A 22,935-nucleotide genomic window follows, 5' to 3' on the forward strand; every position below is an offset into this window, starting at 1 on the left:
AGTGAAAGTCGTAGTCCATTATAAGTTATCATACTATCTCGAAAACGTCAACTATAACATGTTATATAGGCCTATAGATACTGCTTAGTAAAAACGTATAGACGATTTTTTTGGTATATAATTCTTCTAAGTACATGTAATGTACATGTAATTGCTTCAGGCAACAATTAGGACTTCGACCTGCTTATAGTTTGATTAAAGTTTTAGATTAAAAGTTCATATATACAAATATTCAAATAATTTATTTATATAATAATTTTTAAAAATTAAAAAAAAAACATTTAAAATTATTATAAATAAAATTTATGACATTAAGTTTTTATAATTCGATACCAAAAAATAGGGGCGGAGAATAGCAATTGAACGAATTGGACGACTTTAAAAGCATTCTGGATTGAATGTCAGGTGAATGTCAACCTTTGATCGGATGCAATGAACTCTGCTATCTTTCTTCTTTTCCTTTGTTTTTACTCGATTTCTACTGAGAATTGGAATCGATATCTAAAATTAGATCGAAATTATGAAGTTTGGTGGTCAGTCGAAGGAGAATGGGTCACGTTTCAAGTGGAAGTAGCCACTAGAGGATGGATTGGATTCGGAATCTCTCCGAATGGAGGAATGGCGAGCAGCGACTTAGTTATAGGCTGGGTAAATAATGGAAAAGCTTGGTTTCATGTAAGTATATTTAAAAAAAAATAAAAATAACTGTTATTAATTGCTAATGATTAGCTCATCGTTTCATTAAATATTCCTATATTTTTCACTTTATAACTAACTACATGCATTATGCATTAACTCATGTATATTATGGAATAGAACCATAAGCGGTTAACTCTAAATGTTGCGATTTTTCAACAATTTCCTATTATATTCGATACGAGATCCTAAGCTAATATGTAGAATTCCAAACCATTACATAAAACAGCAAATTACGGTTTTGCAGTTAGCCGCTAATGATTCTATTTCTATACCCGGAATGTGTTATTTAAAATATTATATCGCTTCATTAAATTATTAAAAATGGTTAGGATAGACACGCAGAAGGAAATTATCAACCGATTATAGATGACCATCAAGATTGGGAGCTTCTATGGTGCTGCGAAAACGATACTCATACCTCCATACGTTTCAAGAGAATGCTCATCACGTGTGACGATCAAGATCTTTTTATAACGGTAAGTATTAAAAATATTCTTTATATTCCAGATTTTAAATTAATTTAATTTTAAATTATCTGTATTTCAATAGAATGATACAACTAGATTTATTTACGCTTATCATTCCGATGATCCTACAAAACCCGATACAGTTATGTATCACGGAGCAAACAGAAGGGGTACTGTAAGTGTTATGATAAATTATAAACTTGATAAACCAATACACTACGAAAGTCCGGAAGATATTGAATATTGGGATGTTACAAGTCCTAACGTAAGTGAAATTTTAAAAATGTAACGTAATATGGAGATATAAACTGTATATTGAAACTTTTTTGTAGATTTTATTACCAGAAGACAAAAATACTACTTATTACTGTACCTTATTACGAAGACCAAACTTAGATAAACAGCATCATATAATAAAAGTAATTATAGTTATTTTTTTGTAATATATTTTATGAATAGTGCATTTATTTGCAGCAATCAATGGGCCTAACATATATACTATATGTCAAATTAACGATATCAATAGTAGTAGCTGTATGTTGGAGAGAGTAAAGACACTAGCGTACCTATCAAAGCCGCTCCATCGTGTACTTGGTCGAACCCATAATGGGCAAACAATGGACAAGTGGACAAAACAACCGAACACTGATTGTGGGTTCGGGTCTCACTAAAGGGCTGACAACACTTGGAATTTTCTGGGTTTTGTCTACCTGTCTGACACCTAAATAGGGTTCAGTTTCACGGAGAAAATCCTTGAAATTAGTTTAAATTAAATTCTATTTCAACTATTTAAGTAATATAGTAAGCCTACTTAAAAAGTAGTCTTAAATAGTTAGTAGCCCTTTAGAAAGTTTTTATAAAGAATTTCCCTTGGCAGATCGCCCACGTGTTGCGTTGCCTTATCGGATGCGGCGTATCCGATTAAAACAAATCATGATGGACCCATGTTAGTGTCAGAAGAATAGAAGGGATTTAATGGATCTATTAGGATAAACGTAATTTAATAAATTTTAAAATTTTATATAATTTTCTAGGTTGCACCATTAATACAACCCGGAAACGAAAAATTCGTTCACCATATTATTTTATATGAATGTATGATCAATGAAGAAGCTATTTCACCCTTCAAGGATGGAACGTATTATGAATGTTATGACGATGATGGTATATTGAAATTCCCTTATTGTTTGACAGCATCTATAGGATGGGCTGTCGGAGGAGAGGTATACATCTAAACATTACATTATGGATTAAATAATGAAAAATTACAAAATTACATTAATACTTTTTTAGGGAATGTATTTTCCAGAAAATGTCGGTATACCTATTGGAATGTCTAATGTAGTTTGGTATCTTCTACAAATTCATTATGATAATCCCGAATTTGCTCGAGGTAAATTACATTTATTTACTAGATTAAGATATATTGTTTATGTTTATGTATTCGTTAACAATTAGGGATTGTTGATTCGTCCGGATTGAGAATATCATATACTCCTAAACTCAGACAATACGATGGTTCGATGCTAACCGTAGGTTCTCTATGGTATCCTTGCGTATTTGTGCCACCAAATCAAAAAGAATTTATAATTTCGGGTCATGGTCATCCATCTTGTTTAAGACAGGTAAGTAATACGATTGCAGATTTATTTTATTAGACCATTAACCCAATTATTCAGACCATTAACCCAATCAAAACAATAAATGTTATTAGATCGAATTGATATCATTATCAAACTAATTTTCAAATACTGTATCAATGTATATTTTACAGCCTTTCACAGATAAGTACTTTGGAAATAAATTCATATTATTTTTATTTAAATTTTATTAAAAATTTAAAAAATTATATTATTTATGGCTGGTAAAAAAAGCGTTTTTTCATACATCTAATATATAACTTCAATTTTCTTTGTATTTATAGTGTTATTAAGTAGTACAAATGATTTAATTACTCGTAACGATAATCGAAACACTAAACTAATTTTGAATCATACCTCTATGTGCTTTAAATATGAGTGTGGTTTGGGAAATTCTGGTGCATCATTTGCAGAACTTTATATAAATGTCAAAATAAATCAATTTTGTGAAGAAGAATCTTAAAATATATATACTGTATATGGTAGAAAAATATGTATGATATTTAAATGATTGTATAATTGAATTGCTATTGTTTTCCAATCTAAGGATTTTATACACACTTTTGTTAAATTAGGCTATTTACCTAGAATTTTTTAGAACTTTCCCTGTTTTTCTTGGATTTTTCTATGTTTTTCTTTCTAGAATTATATTGAAAAAAACGTTGATTTTTAGTTTTTAATTTCAGGGACGTTACTTTTTAAACGATTTTATTAGCAAGAGGAAATGTTTATTATAACAAAAAGTATTTATTTAATTGTTCTGTGTTTAAAAACTTTCTTATCTGTTAGAGTTATTATCTTTCAATGCAAAAGAATTCCTTACTTTGTAAAATATAAGCTATATTATAAAAATGTAGGATTTCTTAAAATAATAAATGCTTAGTTAAAAAAACATTAGTTTATTTTAAAAAATTAATTATATTTCGCTGCTATCTGTGCTATTAAATTATGAAAGTGCAATCTTTTGCCAGTTTCGAATACTTTCAAATGCGTTTTCGGTTGGTTTACAATGAAAATATAAGATATTATAAAATAAATTAATAGAATAATGATAATTTTTTAATTAATTAAAATAATCAAATCATAATTTTAAATTGATCGCGTGTATTTATAGGGAATTCCTCCAGAAGGAATTAAAATATTTTCTTCTCTTCTTCATTCGCATCTTATTGGTAAGTTATTGTTTTAAATGTACTTTGTGTAAATATCATGGGCGTAGCGAGGGGGGAGCCTGGGTGGGCACGGCCCCTCCCAGGGAACCTGGTGCCCTCCCCAGGAAATCACAGCCGAAAAAGTGTTGAGTCGATTTGTAAAAACCTAAAGCTAAAATAAAAGTTTTGAATACTAAAAAAAAGGTAAACGGCTTGCTCGGTGCCCAATAATGAACAATAATTTGAAATAATTCAATTTTGTGTCAGGTTGGCCTCCACTAGGCCCCCCATAACAAAACTCTGGCTACGCCCATGGTAAATATTAAAATTTCATTTTTCCATAAATATAATCATAACTAATTTTTAGCAAAGAAAATTACAGTGAGACATTTTCGAAACAATGAAGAACTCCCACCATTGGATGTAGACAAATACTACGATTTCAACTATCAGGTATCATCAATTTACAATTAAAAACAACATAACTTTACAAGGTTTAATTATAAAAAATTCTAATCACTTTTAATTGTTCTTGCAAATTCTTCTGTTGTTTTCTCACTGACTGTTTTTTAAAACACAGATTAAAACTTTTTCAAACTACAGAGGCAAAGAAAATTATAAAATTCTGTTTTTATATCACTATAAAAAACTTGACTAATAGAAAAAATAATTCTTTCTTAAATCATGAAATTACAAAAATCACAAATCATTATTAAAGGTCACACAAAATAAATATAAGCGGTGAAATTTAGCCTAATACAGTACAAATGAATAATTTTTAATAAATAGTAATTGTAATAAATATATTTAATATTTGTTTAGTCATGAATTTTAATGCAGATCGTAATTTTAAAGAAATTATTATTTCTCAACAATTCACTTTTCTTCAATGTATGTCATATAATATCAAAATATGACATTTGTTTTCTTCATGAGAGATTCCATACAATATGAGATATTTTTAGTTATTTTCTGATAATGAGTGTGGGACGTCATACTATTCTGCAATACCTATAAGTTGATTCGATTGCCTATGAAGCCTTGTTTTTATTTAGCAAACTTCAAACCAGCAAATGTATTTTGATACTTCATACACAGAAATCAAAATCTAGTTGAATTGTAGCTTTTACGCGTAGAAATAACTGAAGCTTTCTTTGTATTCTACAAGTATGTCTTTGAAAATTTATTTTATATAGGGCTTCAATTTGGAAAAATGTACCTTTTAATTAATAGCATGAATTGATATTTTTATTTCGGAAACTAAACTAAATTTAGATTGTACTGTGATGAACAAATATGAGGAAAGTATGTTATATTAAAAAGCAAAATTAAATTATAGTTTAGAGTATAAAAACATACACATACAAGTGCATTTTTAGGATCGAGGTGAGTTTGGTTTGTTGGCTCTTGTTTATACAATAATAGCATAAAAAACGCAACGTTAATCCATCATACCCGAATGTATTTTGTCACATTTTTTTTTATTTTTTGTTTAAAAATAGGTCAAACTACCTTTTCATGTATTAATATATTAATTATATCGTATACAGTATATATTAATAAAAAAAATTATCTGTAGGAATATCGTCGCTTTCCTGAAGAGCGGCTGCTTTTACCTGTAAGTATTCAATCACTTACTTAGTAGTAAAAGTTTAACATTAACTCTGATTTCTTAAATTATAGAATGATCACGTGATAGTAGAATGTACTTATGATTCTTCAAAAAAGAATCATACCACATTTGTAAGTAATCGATTTTAATCTGTTTTCTATTTAATTTGAAATGATTTTGACAAATAATTACATAATTAGGGTGGGCTTTCAACACACGAAGAAATGTGTTTGGCATTTCTTTCATATTATCCTAAACAGAACATATCTGCAGCTACTAGTTGCCCTATTCCTAGCAATGTATTGAAATCGATAGGCGTAGAAAAGCTATCAGAGTAAGTATTTTATACATCAGATTATACTATTTTTATTTAATAATAATTATATAATTTAATTGTAAATCTATTGTAGGGATGAAAAATCTGTTGTTTCTCCACTTACCGGAAAAAATGAAAGTTATTATGACTTTCTCGATTCTTATTCATGGGACGAAATTTCAGTAAATCAAATACAAAAAGCTATGATGTATGGCCCTCATATAAACTTTTGTTTAGATACAAATGGAAAAGGAATTAAGGTAAGTTAATTATATAAACATTTTTAAATGTTTGAAATAAATCGGAACGGAAAAGCGTGTCCTCCCACTCAACTAGCCATACAAGATGTCAAAATGGATTCCTGGATTAAATCTGGTCCGAACTAATTTTTCATAGATTTCTGTTCTAGACCAGAGACCTATGCCTTTAAATATTGCTGTATTGATCATGAACAGTTCATAATTGATACATGTGTCATGTTAGNTATTTTTGATTTTAGAATTATATTCTCTCGAGATATCCAAAAGTAAAACGAAGCTACAAAGAACCAGACATTTGTGCATCACGTGAAAACCCCATCAGAGACATACCACCAAGAACAAAACCATCTAGACCAATAACTCCCAAAATACCAGAAATTACTTTACCACCTAGAAATGACCAAACTACAAGAATACCGCAGAAACCTTTTCCTCCAAAACGAACAACACAGATGCAACAAACTAATTCTCCACCAAATGTTAGACCAGAAACACGCAAACCACAAAGAAAATTTCCACCAATCAGACCAACTACAAGAGATCCATGGAGAACAACACAGATGCAACAAACTGATTTTCCAGCAACACGCAAACCACAAAGGAAATTCCCACCAGTCAGACCAATTACAAGAGATCCATGGAGAACAACACAGATGCAACAAACTGATTTTCCAGCAACACGCAAACCACAAAGAAAATTCCCACCAGTCAGAACAACTACAAGAAATCCGCCTTGGAAACCTCCTCCACGTACACCATCGAGTACAAGAAAGCCATACAAACCATTTCCTCCAAATGTTAGACAAGACAGAACTACAGAAAGACTAGAAATTACAACCGATAAACCTAAAAGCGAAATTGTACCGCATGTTATTCCTTATCCTATAATAGAACAGATAATTAGAGAATCTGGTTAAGTTTTGAAAGTATCATTTTTAATCTATAATTCTTTTATTAAATTGTTATTTTATTAATTCTTTCCTCATATAAATCTGAAGTTACTCTAGATAGCAATAACTCATATAACCGAGCGATAATATGAACGTTCTTATAAATTATTTATTTAAAAATAAACTAAGCAATTGTGACAGCTAACTTTAGTACATGTTTATTTGTATTGTATGTAAAATTTATGAAGTTTATTCAATTTCTTGGTAGTCTAGGAAGCAGGTTTGGTCAGAAATGTAGGTATTTTGGATGCTATCATTCATCATCTGACCTAATTTATAAAGGATGCGAAAAGAAATGTTTCTTTTATTGGTTTTGAGCTGAAAAAAAATTTAAAAATTACAAAATTAATGTTATTGTCAAATGAAATTTTCCTTTTTAAGTATAATACAAATATTTTTGAACTATTTTGTGAAGAACAAAATAAATAGTTTTGTATTAACATTTTAATTACAGAATGTAACTGTGTATAAATTTTCGAATACGATTATAAGGGCAAAAATAAGCTTTAATACATTTTATAAATACTGACTTTTTGCAATTTATATATCTATTTTGTTTTAAAAACACCGACATTCAGAGGAAAATCATTCTAAATGCCATTTCTTCATGTTTGCACTATGAAGAAACGAAGAGCTTTCTATAGAATTTGTTTTTTGTTTTTTAGTGAACTTTGAATCTGTAAATTATCTTTTTTTAAACTGTATATTATTGAATAAAATGAAAATAAGGTTACTATTTTGCAAAGATTTGATTACCACAAAAAATAATTGTATAAGTATGTTAACTCTGGATATTTCACTGTTTCCTTTTCAGGCTTGACAGACTAAAATTACAAAATAATTATGCCGTTGAAGACGAGATAACAATACAATTTACATTAGCGTGAAAACAGTCAATACAGTTTTCTCGAAGAGCAAATAGAAAGTTCTCATAATAAAAGACTGCTGCACTTCAATGCAAAGCTAAATGCTATTATATTAAACTTTAAAATAAAAATTTTATTAATTAAATAATATGGATTTTTTCTTTTTAATGAAATGAACAGAATGGTTTTAGGGATGAAGAGCACACTCTAAAAAGTACTAGAACGTACTATAATGAATGCAATTGTCAGTTCAATCAGCAGCAAGGATTTGACCATATCATTGAAAATACATTAAAATTTAATAGTATGAAACATACAGTTACATGTACAGTAATATAAACAGATATTTATATAATTATTCTTTTACTTATTAAAGTAAAAAAAAAGGTTAAGATTTAACTTCAAATGTTATTTACTAATGAAATTTTTTTATTACATAGGGGCCGTCCATAAATTACGTAAGGACGATTTCGGCCATTCTAGACCCCACCATTTCTGTGTAAGAAACCGTAATATTTTCTTTGATTTCCCTCCCCTTCCCTTCCCTTCCCTATCTTACGTAATACTTTGGCATAATTTTATAGAAAGATTTTAACTAAAAAATTTTTTATGAAACCCAAAAACCCTTAGGTTCAAAATATATAATTATTAATTAGTTAATTAATATGTATTATTTATAAAAGACTTTATGTGAACAAATTTAAAAATATAAAAATGTAATGAATGAATTCGAATAAACAATTTATTTAAAAACTTTATTTTTTAATTATAACAATCTTATTATTATTATTATCATCATCATCATTAATCAACGTCATAATATTTATTTTTACATTAATTTCAATTTTCACAAAAGACGCAAAAACTTTGCCAGATTGACTAGCTAGTGCACGTGTAAACAGAAACATCATACAAATAAAACAAGAGAGAATAGAGAGAAACCACATTCCGTTGCCATATTGATTACATCTTGGCTAAGGCCAAGAAAATAAACTACACGCTGCTAAAATGTGTTAGGTGCACCTGGGGACTAATAACGCTTATAAAACTCTATATAATAAAGGTACTAATAAAGCTTATAAAACTCTATATAATGGGGCAATACAGCCAATGCTACTGTACGTGGCCTCTGGCTGTGGTCATGTAACTAGTAAAAATTCAGTAGCAAGTAAATTACTCTCTCTTCAAAGCCAGTTTGACATCAGAATTTCAAAGTGCTGCAGAACTGTTTTTATTCAATACTAACGCCTGTCTGATACTAGCAGAGCTCCTTCCTATGCCACTATGTTTTGTAGAAAAGTTTCTAAACAATTACATCAGAACTACAAACGTCAAGGCTCAACAACGGTCTCTACTCCCATCTACGGCTGTTCATATGCTACCACATTGCAATTACCCTACTATCTTTGATCATCATCCTGTAAACAAGGTTATTTGGTGTCATCTGCTTCCTCCATAGATAACCACGCAGACATTAATATTTACACAGATTGGTCCAAAAGCTCCCTTCTTGTCGGCTCAAGTATCTGTATCTTCCTCCAAACTGACATATTTTGCCAAAAATATGTTAGAAGGTACAGTTACCTCCCTTNCTGTGTATAAATTTTCGAATACGATTATAAGGGCAAAAATAAGCTTTAATACATTTTATAAATACTGACTTTTTGCAATTTATATATCTATTTTGTTTTAAAAACACCGACATTCAGAGGAAAATCATTCTAAATGCCATTTCTTCATGTTTGCACTATGAAGAAACGAAGAGCTTTCTATAGAATTTGTTTTTTGTTTTTTAGTGAACTTTGAATCTGTAAATTATCTTTTTTTAAACTGTATATTATTGAATAAAATGAAAATAAGGTTACTATTTTGCAAAGATTTGATTACCACAAAAAATAATTGTATAAGTATGTTAACTCTGGATATTTCACTGTTTCCTTTCCAGGCTTGACAGACTAAAATTACAAAATAATTATGCCGTTGAAGACGAGATAACAATACAATTTACATTAGCGTGAAAACAGTCAATACAGTTTTCTTGAAGAGCAAATAGAAAGTTCTCATAATAAAAGACTGCTGCACTTCAATGCAAAGCTAAATGCTATTATATTAAACTTTAAAATAAAAATTTTATTAATTAAATAATATGGATTTTTTCTTTTTAATGAAATGAACAGAATGGTTTTAGGGATGAAGAGCACACTCTAAAAAGTACTAGAACGTACTATAATGAATGCAATTGTCAGTTCATTCAGCAGCCAGGATTTGACCATATCATTGAAAATACATTAAAATTTAACAGTATGAAACATACAGTTACATGTACAGTAATATAAACAGATATTTATATAATTATTCTTTTACTTATTAAAGTAAAAAAAAAGGTTAAGATTTAACTTCAAATGTTATTTACTAATGAAATTTTTTTATTACATAGGGGCCGTCCATAAATTACGTAAGGACGATTTCGGCCATTCTAGACCCCACCATTTCTGTGTAAGAAACCGTAATATTTTCTTTGATTTCCCTCCCCTTCCCTTCCCTTCCCTATCTTACGTAATACTTTGGCATAATTTTATAGAAAGATTTTAACTAAAAAATTTTTTATGAAACCCAAAAACCCTTAGGTTCAAAATATATAATTATTAATTAGTTAATTAATATGTATTATTTATAAAAGACTTTATGTGAACAAATTTAAAAATATAAAAATGTAATGAATGAATTCGAATAAACAATTTATTTAAAAACTTTATTTTTTAATTATAACAATCTTATTATTATTATTATCATCATCATCATTAATCAACGTCATAATATTTATTTTTACATTAATTTCAATTTTCACAAAAGACGCAAAAACTTTGCCAGATTGACTAGCTAGTGCACGTGTAAACAGAAACATCATACAAATAAAACAAGAGAGAATAGAGAGAAACCACATTCCGTTGCCATATTGATTACATCTTGGCTAAGGCCAAGAAAATAAACTACACGCTGCTAAAATGTGTTAGGTGCACCTGGGGACTAATAACGCTTATAAAACTCTATATAATAAAGGTACTAATAAAGCTTATAAAACTCTATATAATGGGGCAATACAGCCAATGCTACTGTACGTGGCCTCTGGCTGTGGTCATGTAACTAGTAAAAATTCAGTAGCAAGTAAATTACTCTCTCTTCAAAGCCAGTTTGACATCAGAATTTCAAAGTGCTGCAGAACTGTTTTTATTCAATACTAACGCCTGTCTGATACTAGCAGAGCTCCTTCCTATGCCACTATGTTTTGTAGAAAAGTTTCTAAACAATTACATCAGAACTACAAACGTCAAGGCTCAACAACGGTCTCTACTCCCATCTACGGCTGTTCATATGCTACCACATTGCAATTACCCTACTATCTTTGATCATCATCCTGTAAACAAGGTTATTTGGTGTCATCTGCTTCCTCCATAGATAACCACGCAGACATTAATATTTACACAGATTGGTCCAAAAGCTCCCTTCTTGTCGGCTCAAGTATCTGTATCTTCCTCCAAACTGACATATTTTGCCAAAAATATGTTAGAAGGTACAGTTACCTCCCACATACCTCCATCTATCAAGCTGAAGAAGATGCTGACTACCAAGCTGTTCAGTGGGCCACTTCACTACCAAACAAAACATTGTCTATCAACATTTACAGCGATTCTCAGTCTGTCCTAAAAGCTCTGTTAAATCCCAATAGTAATAGCAATAAAATCGCATATATCCAGCATCATATTAAAAATCTTGTAAATAAGATAACTTTTATATTTGTTTCTGGCCATACTGGCATACTAAGAAATGAAAAATATGACTTTGAGGCTAAGTCAACTGCAAAGGGCACTGATTTGGACTACACTCACATCCCTCTCTCTTGTAGCAGCCTTAAATTCATGACAACGCTATGCAAAAGTGGAATCAGTAAAAGTAGCTGAGCAGTAAAACTGGTAGAATAACAAGACTTTATTTTCCTAGTGTTGAATGTAGGTTCTCATGACTACTTAGAGATTTAACGTTTGCTACTGCTCAACTATTTACTGAGCATGGTAATTTTAGAAGCTACCAGGCGATGTATAACCGGGCAGAAGCTGCTTCTTGCTTTTGCTCTACAGAAAACCTAGGCACCATCGACCATACGATCTATCATTGTCCAATTTACGATCAAAATAAACTTATTTTGAAATTAGAAATTTTTACGCTTGGTTTCAGGTGGCCATGCCCACTCGATAAGCTTGTTCAGAAACCACTGTTTGATGCTTTTTATAATTATGTTCAAAAAATATGGAAGAAAAGACTATTTCTAATTTCTAGTTTTACATTTTAGTTTTCACTAAAAGCCGAATGAATACTAATTTTATGTTTACTTTGTATCGCGTATTTTGGTTTATGTATTCTTAGTGTTATATACCCATAGGAGTGGTGCACTTATTTTAATAAAAAAACAAGAGAGAGAAACCACTACACGGCCTTTCTCCCATGACAAAAAATGTGTAGAGCGTGAATCTGTTAGCGTTATTACTCTATCACGTCACACGAGACAACGAGCGTTCTTAATAGAAACTGCCAAATTGAAGCCAAATTCAAGACGTCGCCACTCAACAAGATCAAATAATAATAATAATATTACGTAAGACGAGATCTATTACCCTTCTACCCCTGAGTAAGAAATCGTATGAAATCCTTGACCCCCCACTCACCCCAAAATACCTTACGCAATTTATGGACGACCCCATATCAACTTTTCATATTAAAAAAGTTCATTAAATGTAATATAACAGGCAACAGGCAATGATATCAGATTTTCAAGCGAATAGACCAATTAAAGCAAGATAAGGCATGAACATTATTCAAACTGGTTATAAATTTATTCGTTTAGTCTGGTCACCTCTATAATGGTCGATTTAGCGTTTTTGATGTTGTGTATCTTCACGGTTTCTGCACGAAATTTCGATCGGTATTCAAAATTAGATGAAAATTACGAAATTTGGTGGTCGACGGACGAAGAATCTATTACTTTTCAAGTAGAAGTTGCAACTAGAGGATGGGTTGGATTCGGAATTTCTCCAAATGGTGGGATGGAAGGTAGCGACGTGGTCATCGGATGGATTAACAACGGAAAAGCCACATTTCACGTAAGATTTCGGAAGAAATTAACCATTTTTTCTATCGAAAGATCAATTTAAAAGTTATTTTTCGAATTTGTTTAATAATGATTAACATAAATTATAAGCTCGTAAATTTCTATTATTTAATTGATCAAATTAACTGAAATACTTTAAAAATATTTCAGTAAAATTAAGTAATTCGGCATAGTTAAAATTAATGAAATTAAACTATTTCATTTTAAATTAACGTATGAAAGCATTTCGTATTCAATTTTTTAACTTTAACTTACAACATTTTCATCGGATTATACTAAATTAAGATTACTTAAATTAAAAACTTCATTGATATTTATAGACTAATTATATCTATCGTGAGTATAATTTTAGAATTTGTTAGACTATTAAATACTTTATTTATTTTTAAAATACATTTTTTCCAATTTATTAAAGAATAATTTATGCAAGGAAACTTCTAATTTAATGAAATTAATTGTTTCATATCGTAAAAATCTGCAAATACGGACATTGACATTCGTCGTTAAAGTCTTTGACATTCCTAAAACCGGTTTGTACGTTCGAACCATAAAAATGAAAATAAAATGTAACAAAACTTAGCCTTATATGTATCTATGGTAATAACCTCTCCACACCATGGTAACAATCACTCTATTGGGTGGTTGTTATTTATTGTCTCATCTATGTCTATCATAACTAATTCTGCAAGTTTTGGCCCCATCTTTGACCCCATACTTATGCCATCAGTTTGTCTATAGAAGTCCCGGTTAACTTGAAAGTAATTCTTTTTATATGCGAATTTTATAACCTCATCAATATTTAATTAGACTTCTTTCTATCAAATTCCATTTTATATTCGGATACATATTTTTAACGTCAAGGTTTAGTAATTTATTAGTCTTTTCTTTCTGTAATTTCTGTATTTTGTTAATAACTATGTCTGCATTTTTTATGCTATAATTAGAGTAATTAGTGTTCATTAATTTTTGTTTAATGTACTGCTATAAATTGTATAAAATTAAATATTTGAAATCTACTATTAGTCTATATTTTTCTTCTTTATGTGAGTCTTTTGTTATGGCTCGGGTTCCTTTCTCGTTGCAGTTTTTTTTTTGGTGGGTGTAATTTTTTTGATTTTTTTAAATTATATTATATTTGATTATATTTAATTTAGGTGTTTTATTGTTTTTAAAATTGAGGATATAATTTTTATCAATTTTACTTATATATACAGTATGTCTTTAACTTTTTTAGTTAGATCTTTTTTAATTTCATCGTATGGATTGTTAGTCAATTTAATATATTGTCATATTAATTTGTTCTATAGTTTTCTTATCTAAATTCTTATTATTTATTATTATTAACTGTCTGGTTTTATCCTCTTTAATTATTGAGAGATTATTTTTGTTTAAGATAATTTATTGAATTTCTAATAATTTTATATTTATTAATTTTTATATTATACTTATTATTATTTTTCTCATTAAAATACTTTTTTAAATTATGGATAAACCATTGAAGTTAAATTTTCTTTCTCTGCTTTCTTAATTGATAAATCTTTTATACTTTTATCTATATTAGCTGTCATATTACAACAACCCGAAATGCATATGTATAACCTGTGTTAAAGTCTTAATTAATTAAATTACATAACCGAAATTGCTGTGAGAAAATCAACCAATTTTTATTGGATTAAAGTGAATTTATATACACATAACGATATGTTTATGTATTATATATCCTATGTGAATCTACATTACAAGTTCGTAAGTCGAAAAATCATCAAGACAAAGAATGAGACATAGGCTGAATAACAGATACAGAAAGATGCTAATTATCGTACTCAATTAAGATAATAGAATTCTCTTAAATAATCCATAATACCGATAACTAATTTAATATAATAAATTATTTATTACATTACTTCTGTATAGTAATTGTCATTGATTATTACAGGACAGATACGCCAAAGGAAAGTTTCTTCCGGAAATTGACGACCATCAAGATTGGGAACTTCTGTGGTATCAACAGACCGATACGCATACAAAGTTTAGTTTTAAAAGATTTCTCATTCCTTGCGATTCACAAGATTTACACATAACTGTAAGTACAGAAGATTTATCAATGTTATTCTATTTCGTGACGTTTTCTAAAGGAAAACATAATATACAGGATGAAACTACGAGATTAATATTCGCCTACAATGACGAAAATCCTGGTTCTACGGGTGAGATCTCATATCATGGTCCAAAAAATAGAGGAACCAAGAGTGTTACTTTAAAGAAGTATGAGAGGGGTGTATTGCTAGAAAATCCTAGCGATCTGTATCATTGGGAAGTCACACATTCAAATGTGAGTATTAGAAATGTTACAATACTTATATTTTAATCTTATTAATATCACTATATTATTTAATCGTGGATAGTGAACAGGGGCAATTTGATGGGTAACATCACGAAATCCCTGCTTCCTTAGAATGCACTTGAAATAAGGGTGCCCACCAGCGGCCGAGTGGATAAAAATCACTGACCATGTTGGTCGCTTTCGTGTCTCACCAGCGAGCTAACCATATGGATTTTCCAGATTTTCTTCACTTGTTTCAGATAAATAGGAGCCAATTTCGCGTAGAAAGTCCTCCGGACAGGTATTCTCCTTAGTAGATCGCTAGCGTTGCGTTGCCTTGCCTTATCCCATAAAAACCAACAACTGGCAAGTAGAGAATGTTTTAAAGTTTTAAGACGTATAGCAAACGTACTACTTGGTTTATCAATGAAAAAAATATATAAATCTATGTAGTAGCATTTTAACAAAATAACAACATATATACTGTATATAAATGTGAAATTAAAGCCGTATATAGATTACAATTCAAAACAGTATGAATCAGGCATAATACACCCGATATGATAAGACAATAGATGTAAGGCCATATAGAAATGAAGTTTTAAAAATGATATATAATTTAACGTGCGTAACAATGAATTTGTTATGAAATGCATCTGGTTACAACTATTTCGAATTATTGCGGTCAGACAACTGGAAAAACGAATGTTTGATCCACAAGTCTTGCTTTCTTGTTAAGAGTTCGAAATTTGTTTACAAAATAAGTACAGATATATTATCATTGGACTCATCACATCACAGAAGTCTGTTACATTATGGCGATGTTATTATAGGATAGGTATTTCTGATCCAGTCAGCTGTGTACACTAATGCTTGGTGGAAAATTTATATTTTAATATCATCATGGAACAATTATCTGCAAATGCTGATTTTCTTCTCAGATGAATCGGACCTTTCTAACATAATAATGCTCCTACCCTAACCTCAAGCGAGGATTATGCTGGGAGTATAAAGATAACCTTTAGGTTCTTTTCTAGCTTCCAACAATCGAACATTTGTTGAATGTGACTTTTCACGTCACATTCCACGGCATCCACGGCGCACAAAAATTTTTTAAGGTTATTAAACAAATTATTTTTGAAAGAAGTCTCAAAAACAATAAGTGTCAAAATTAAAACCTCTTTTAAATTGATTATACGAGTTTTTCATTGTTATAATAAATAAATGTAGAAATGTAGAAGAAAATATATATTCATAAGCAAAATTACATGTGCATATTAAATGAAATTTTCTTTTAATCAAAAACGTTCAAATTATTTTAACTTAGAAATTGCGGAACATTGGGCAGGTTTATAAAGGCAATTATCGTGCCACTTTTAAATGCAAATTAAGACTTAATGTTAATTTCTTTTCTTATGTGAATGAAAATTATTAATTTAAATAACTATTGTTGTAACCTGATGCTATTTTAAAGAACAATACTGTTTTATTTAATTCACAATAATATAAACAAAAAGAATTATGTTAAGTGGCAAGTAATATTAAGATAGAATGTTTACAAACACAATTCTAAATTATGTGATTTATTCCGAGGAAATTTTTGCCGCGAAAATTTAATTATAGGTTCAAGTGTACCGTGAGATTAAGAAAAAAAAAGTTGAAAACATTGCCATAATGTAAGGCGACTCTGCTGTAAGGGCTATTTGTTCCCTAAGTGTGTAAAGGATATTAAGAATTAAAAGAAAACACTTTTGTGATACTTCTACGCATTCAATTTTGTAATGTATTAATTTCGTCCTGGCATGTTTTAATTATTTTAAATTAATGTTTAAATATAAAGGGGGATGTTTGTTTGTTTGTTTGCAATACACTTCTAGGCCATTCGACCAATTGCTACGAAATTCTGCATTACGTTAGCACACTTCTTATTTCAGTAATGTCATACATCCCACGCCAAAACAACGCTTGAATTTATATAAATTAAGTAATTTCTATCTACATTCGATTTGATGAGTTACACGAAGGAAATTGGTATAAAATTTAGCAAAATAATGAACTAAATATAATTCTTACAAAAAAGGATATAATTTAAAAAAATATATATATTATATTTACTTAATTACTGCGACAATAATATAGCACAAAATATGCTTTCCATATCCTGTTTCGAGTTTCACTTATCTGACACCTTTCTCCAAATTCAGGAAGAACAGACAGACAGACAGGGAACGACAGTCGCAATTTGTCTATAATTTTTCTATAAACGCAATATTTACGAGAACATACTTCTCACGTACTTTATACAATATGTTGTCAAAATTTAAACACTATTATCACATAAAAGCAATTATTCTCACAGTTTTACAAGATTTTTTTTTATTTAAACAAACTTTATATGAAGTCTTTCGGATGTTAAGGTTAGCAAATTCGATCACAACCATCACAACCTGTCTAACACGTATCACTTTTCAAATATTAATAGTAAACCAGTATTAATTAGTAGTCGTTGACCGTCCTCTCTTCCGGGAGGAGATCAACCACTACTTTTGATCGAATTACTTCAACTTACTTTCTATCAGACCAGCGGTATAATGGCATTCGAATAAGAAAATTACATAATACGAGGTTTGCAGCCAGCACAAAATACGTTTTAAGAGATTTTCGAGGGTGTTGAGTTAAAATATTTGGTCTGTTTTTTGCGAAATGTGATTCGTTGGCAGATTACCGTTTGATGTTCGGCTGTGAAAGGTATAGTTTCTTAGCTTTAACATCTGGAAAAAAAATATGACATGTTAAAAAATTAATATATATTTTCAATTGGTGTTTACTTGACCAATGAAATAGTGTCACTTCGTATCATCTGAGTATTGTGATAAACACAACAACTGCAGGCTAAATAAGCAAACTTTTTGTATGGTTTTCGTTTTAATGTTTGTTATATTATAGTATTTGATTTATATAACTGCAAAGTTTATTTTACGTAAGGTTTATCACAACGAGTGATCAATCTAACGCATTTTAAAATTTCTTTATTCCTCTACCGTACAAAATTTAAAGAATTTTTAAAATGTGTTAGATTGGTCACTTGATGTGATAAACCTTTACATAAGATAATCTTTGTAGTTTATAGTATTTGATTTACAACTATATATATAATATAACCGAAAGGTTAGAAGTACGAAATAATCAAATACAGTAAACCCCCTTATAACACGGGTTCCTATAGTTCGGGTTCCTATATTACAGCGAAAAAATTGCGACAGTATTCGTACAAACACGCTAAAAAAACTCGTATAATTCGGCAAAACGTCATCGCCGACTCGTGTCGCGACAGGAGTGGTCGAATCTAGACCAATAGCGGATATTGTACAAACCGTCGAGTTTAAACCAGCAACGGACCTACTAAAAACCATTTATTATTTAACGTCCATAAAAATTATATTTATATTAATGATGTCTCCAAAGTTCAGCGAATTTTTCGGAAAAAAAATAATTTATCAGGAAGCACGCGAGCGCCATTCGATGACAAGCTCCACGACGAAAACAAGCTTAAGCAATGGCGTCGTCGAACGGTGCACATTCGGTAAGTAATCCTACAAATTTTTGTTTATAGCATAGTTTATATGGATTATTCCCAAAAAATTATACGTATTTTGGAAATGTTGAGTCGAATTAGTCTAGAATCGATTAATTTTATGGAAGAAAACCTTTCAAACAGCCGTAGTCCGTATATTGCATAAGTGCCGGGCTGTGATTGGCTCGTGTATTTAAGCACTCTTAAAACATCAATTTCATAAAGAACGGAATGTATCTACCGTGTTATAGAGGGTCGACTGTATTCAAGTTATTACAGGTTCTGGCAAGTAAAGAATTTTCAGAGTCCTGCCACAAATAGTCTACATATTGATTATTGACAATCTGTGACGTGCCATAACAAGCAAAAATATAAAAAGCTAATAAGCAGGCTTAAAATTAATAAATACAAATGTATTCTGACAGTTTATGAGTTAATTATACTTTCTATTTGCAAAATTTCATCAACCTTAACACAAAATAAGAAAAAAAGTGAACTTTTAAAAAATTTGCGGGATTTCCCTGGCTATTTCTCGGGTTAAAAAACAGCCAGGATCCCGTTAGAGAAACCCTAATCATAAGTATACAGTTCACGTCTAAAAATAAAATAATTCTATACACATGAATCATTGTGAATGCAATTTTTTTCATTAACGCTTTAGTAGATTTTCACACAATCTTAATGTAATATATTGATAAACTGCATAATCTTCAGACTAAATTAAAAAGCGAGCGTAAACAAATATAGCACTGTGCTCTGACAAATTATATAGCAACGTCCACAACGCTCAGATCACATATACCTTATCAAACTTAACGAAGATACAAAAAAACGACTTAACACATATTCCAGTGCAAACTATTTTACAGTATTTTATCAAAACCTGAACATTTCTTTTACCCAAATAGATATTCAGGTTAAAAATAAATTATTGGTGATTTTTGTTTGGAAATTATCCTTAAGAGACAGCAGATCCGAATTGACAATGTATTTATTTATGTCTAGGTGCGTGTTCCTGGTGATAGAGATACTGAATACTACTGCAAGTTCTTCAGAACGCCTGAATTAAGTCGAAAACATCACATTGTTAAAGTAAACTATTCATTATTTAAAGTTCTTCGTGTTTTAATTCACATAAATACTCTCATTATTAACATATTTATTTAGCTTGAGGCAATTATTGAACCTGGAAATGAAAAACTTGTACATCATATGATCCTGTACGAGTGTACTGGCATCGAGACAGATAGAATAACACCTTATTTAAATGAAGAATACACCGAATGTTATAATGAAGAAAACGTACGGAAATTTCCATTTTGTTTTAATGTCATCGGTGGTTGGGCCGTTGGGGGAGAGGTAAACAAGTTTTAGTGTTTTATACATTAATTAAAAGTTATAAAATACTCATTTTTACTTTGTTTTTATAGTCATTTATTTATCCTGATCAAGCAGGCCTTCCACTAGGCATTCCAGAAGTCAAATGGATTTTATTAGAAACTCATTACGATAATCCTAGTTTACAAAAAGGTAATTTATATTTATATAATGCTAAATTTTTTCGACGATAATAAAAGACTATTTGCATAGGAATCGTTGATAATTCTGGATTTAGAATTACGTACACGTCAAAACTTCGTAAACACGATGCTGCAATGTTAGCTGTTGGAAATTTATGGTATCCTTGCATGTTTATCCCACCGAAACAGAAAGAGTATATTGTCGCAGGACACGCACATCCATCTTGTCTACGTCGGGTAATTATTAAAGTCATTCGTGTTTTTTTTTTTTTGGAAAAAAATCAATAAAAGAATATTTAAAACATTTTACAGCAAGTTCCCCCGGAAGGAATCAAAATATATAGTTTTCTACTTCATTCTCATATCATAGGTACTGTACGATATTCTATTAATTAAAAAATGTATTTAAAATAACTTATCTAAAAAAAAATTTAATTTAGGTAAACAAATGTTAGTCAGACATTTTCGAAATGGAGAAGAGTTACTTCCCTTAGCTAGAGATTTAAATTACGATTTTAATTATCAGGTAAGTAATTTCTATTGAATGAGTAATTCTGTGATTTATAAATTGAATTTACGAGAAATGTTTTGCTTTAAACTTTTTCAATTTCTGATAGCAACTTAAATATTTGCCCGCAGAACGCACTGTACTGCCCGTGAGTATAAAATCTAAATTATTTTTTCGTTGTTAGAGTACGAGTATGACGTTACGAAAGTTCTTTAATATTATATATTAGCTATGAAAGGTGAAATGAATGTAATTTTAATTCATTTCTTCTATAATAGAACGATCAATTGGTGGTGGAATGTGTTTATGACTCTTCAAAAAGAGATAAAGTAACTTTTGTAAGTAGCGAAATTAAAATTCTCAAATTAGAGTTAATATAAGTGCAGTTTTAAATATTTCATTAATTACAGTAGAACCTCCATTATCCGGACCTCCATTATCCGGATTTTCGATTATCCGGATTGTTCAAAATAAACAAAAATTTTACGAATTTGCTGATTTGCACTTGGCGAATTACGACACTGTTTATGTACGTGATGGAATGCATAACTTTTTTTGTTTCAACAACNGATTGATCATGATTAGCAGTATTTATTTTAATTGTAAGCAAGTTTTAGGATATATATTAACCTGCTATTCTACCATATCAAATGATATTAAAGGCATTCTTTTTGAGTGGTTAGGTGAATTACAAAAAATTAACATTCACGTGGTTAATTCACTTTCCACTATTTATAACCGAAAATTTGGTCCGGATTCCGATCTATTCGGAGTTCGAACGGTCTTCTGAAACGAATTAAATTCGGAGTACGAGGCACTATTGTACTGATAATCAAATGATAGAGACAGAACGCGGTTAATTAATTATTATACATAGATAGTGCTATTTTTGTCTCAGCAAGTTCTAATATTTGATTACCGTGGAGCGGGATTAGATTAACCACTTCCACGAAATTCATAAATATTCATATTTTCGCGCCTATGTAAAAATAATTTGTAAGCAATTTCAGTATATTAAACTAGAAACCTTAAGGGGCAGCACAGTGGTACTTAGTAATTATCACTTTTTGCATGTCTTGTGTGTCATGCAACACCAGTACAAAAGTTAAGAAAATTTTTGGTGTATTTTAAAAGCTGAAACACTTTTTAGTGTTCTATAAGCTCTATTAGACTATTGGCCTTTTTATATAAAAATATGCGAAAATAAAAAATATATTAAACCATAAACACTGAATTTGAATAATTGAACTGTAATCAATAGAAGTTCATTGATACGTTTATTTTTTCAGTGATGATAGATTCGTCATCTCACCATCAACTGGAAAGAATCAGAGTTATTACGAGTTTCTGAATGCTTATCCATGGGATTATCAATCTGTGAGCTCTGTACAGAATGCAATGAGGTATGGTCCTCAACTGAATTTCTGTCCTGGCAGTGGAAATATATTAACGGTATTTAAATTTTATATCTTAAAACTGCTTAAACTTACTGAAATAAAATTAATTAGTATTTTTTTTCTTTTTTAGTCTCTCATTTTAGCTAGATATCCGAAAGTACAGAAGGTTCATAAACAAACTTATAAATGTAAAAGTAATAAATAAATGCCGCTTAATGTTTCGCCTCCTGTGTCAACTTAACGTAGACGAATTATAACAGAATTTTGAGACATTATTTTTGAGATTATTTTACTTTTGTATGCATCTTTGAGTATGAATAATTAATATGCATAGAGTAATATTTTAGAATTAAATTACAAGCATTTTTTTTAAACATTAAATTTATTAAAGAATTTTGATTTAAATTCGCAAACTAAATTTATTTTATGTTAAATTAATTAATATTTTAAAACAAATACATCTTTTGAAATGGAAACGTACAGCAGAC

At 29.8% G+C, this 22,935-nt stretch overlaps 3 protein-coding genes across 3 annotated transcripts; all 3 read left to right on the forward strand.

Moving 5' to 3' along the window:
- Positions 1-432: 432 nt before the first annotated feature.
- On the forward strand, positions 433-4,431 carry LOC111640347 (DBH-like monooxygenase protein 1 homolog). Its single transcript, XM_023386362.1, has 9 exons — positions 433-675; positions 1,029-1,175; positions 1,249-1,431; positions 1,499-1,585; positions 2,201-2,389; positions 2,460-2,559; positions 2,625-2,791; positions 3,921-3,978; positions 4,325-4,431. The coding sequence occupies exons 1-9, from the start codon at positions 433-435 to the stop codon at positions 4,429-4,431; spliced, it is 1,281 nt and encodes a 426-aa protein (XP_023242130.1).
- Positions 4,432-5,253: 822 nt separating this feature from the next.
- On the forward strand, positions 5,254-7,379 carry LOC111640348 (proteoglycan 4-like). The gene is made up of 6 exons (XM_023386363.1): positions 5,254-5,262; positions 5,537-5,575; positions 5,641-5,700; positions 5,770-5,903; positions 5,980-6,145; positions 6,385-7,379. The coding sequence occupies exons 1-6, from the start codon at positions 5,254-5,256 to the stop codon at positions 7,060-7,062; spliced, it is 1,086 nt and encodes a 361-aa protein (XP_023242131.1). The 3' UTR covers positions 7,063-7,379.
- Positions 7,380-12,877: 5,498 nt separating this feature from the next.
- LOC111640349 (DBH-like monooxygenase protein 1 homolog) lies at positions 12,878-22,652 on the forward strand. The gene is made up of 11 exons (XM_023386364.1): positions 12,878-13,117; positions 15,062-15,457; positions 20,028-20,114; positions 20,190-20,381; positions 20,453-20,552; positions 20,613-20,779; positions 20,855-20,912; positions 20,983-21,068; positions 21,329-21,420; positions 22,340-22,502; positions 22,578-22,652. Exons 1-11 carry the CDS (start codon positions 12,878-12,880, stop codon positions 22,650-22,652), a joined length of 1,656 nt encoding a protein of 551 aa, XP_023242132.1.
- Positions 22,653-22,935: the final 283 nt, after the last annotated feature.

Source organism: Centruroides sculpturatus, unplaced genomic scaffold (assembly GCF_000671375.1).
Source record: "Centruroides sculpturatus isolate CEXI.00-Female unplaced genomic scaffold, Cexi_2.0 scaffold1321, whole genome shotgun sequence".
Classification (NCBI taxonomy): Eukaryota; Metazoa; Arthropoda; class Arachnida; order Scorpiones; family Buthidae; genus Centruroides; species Centruroides sculpturatus.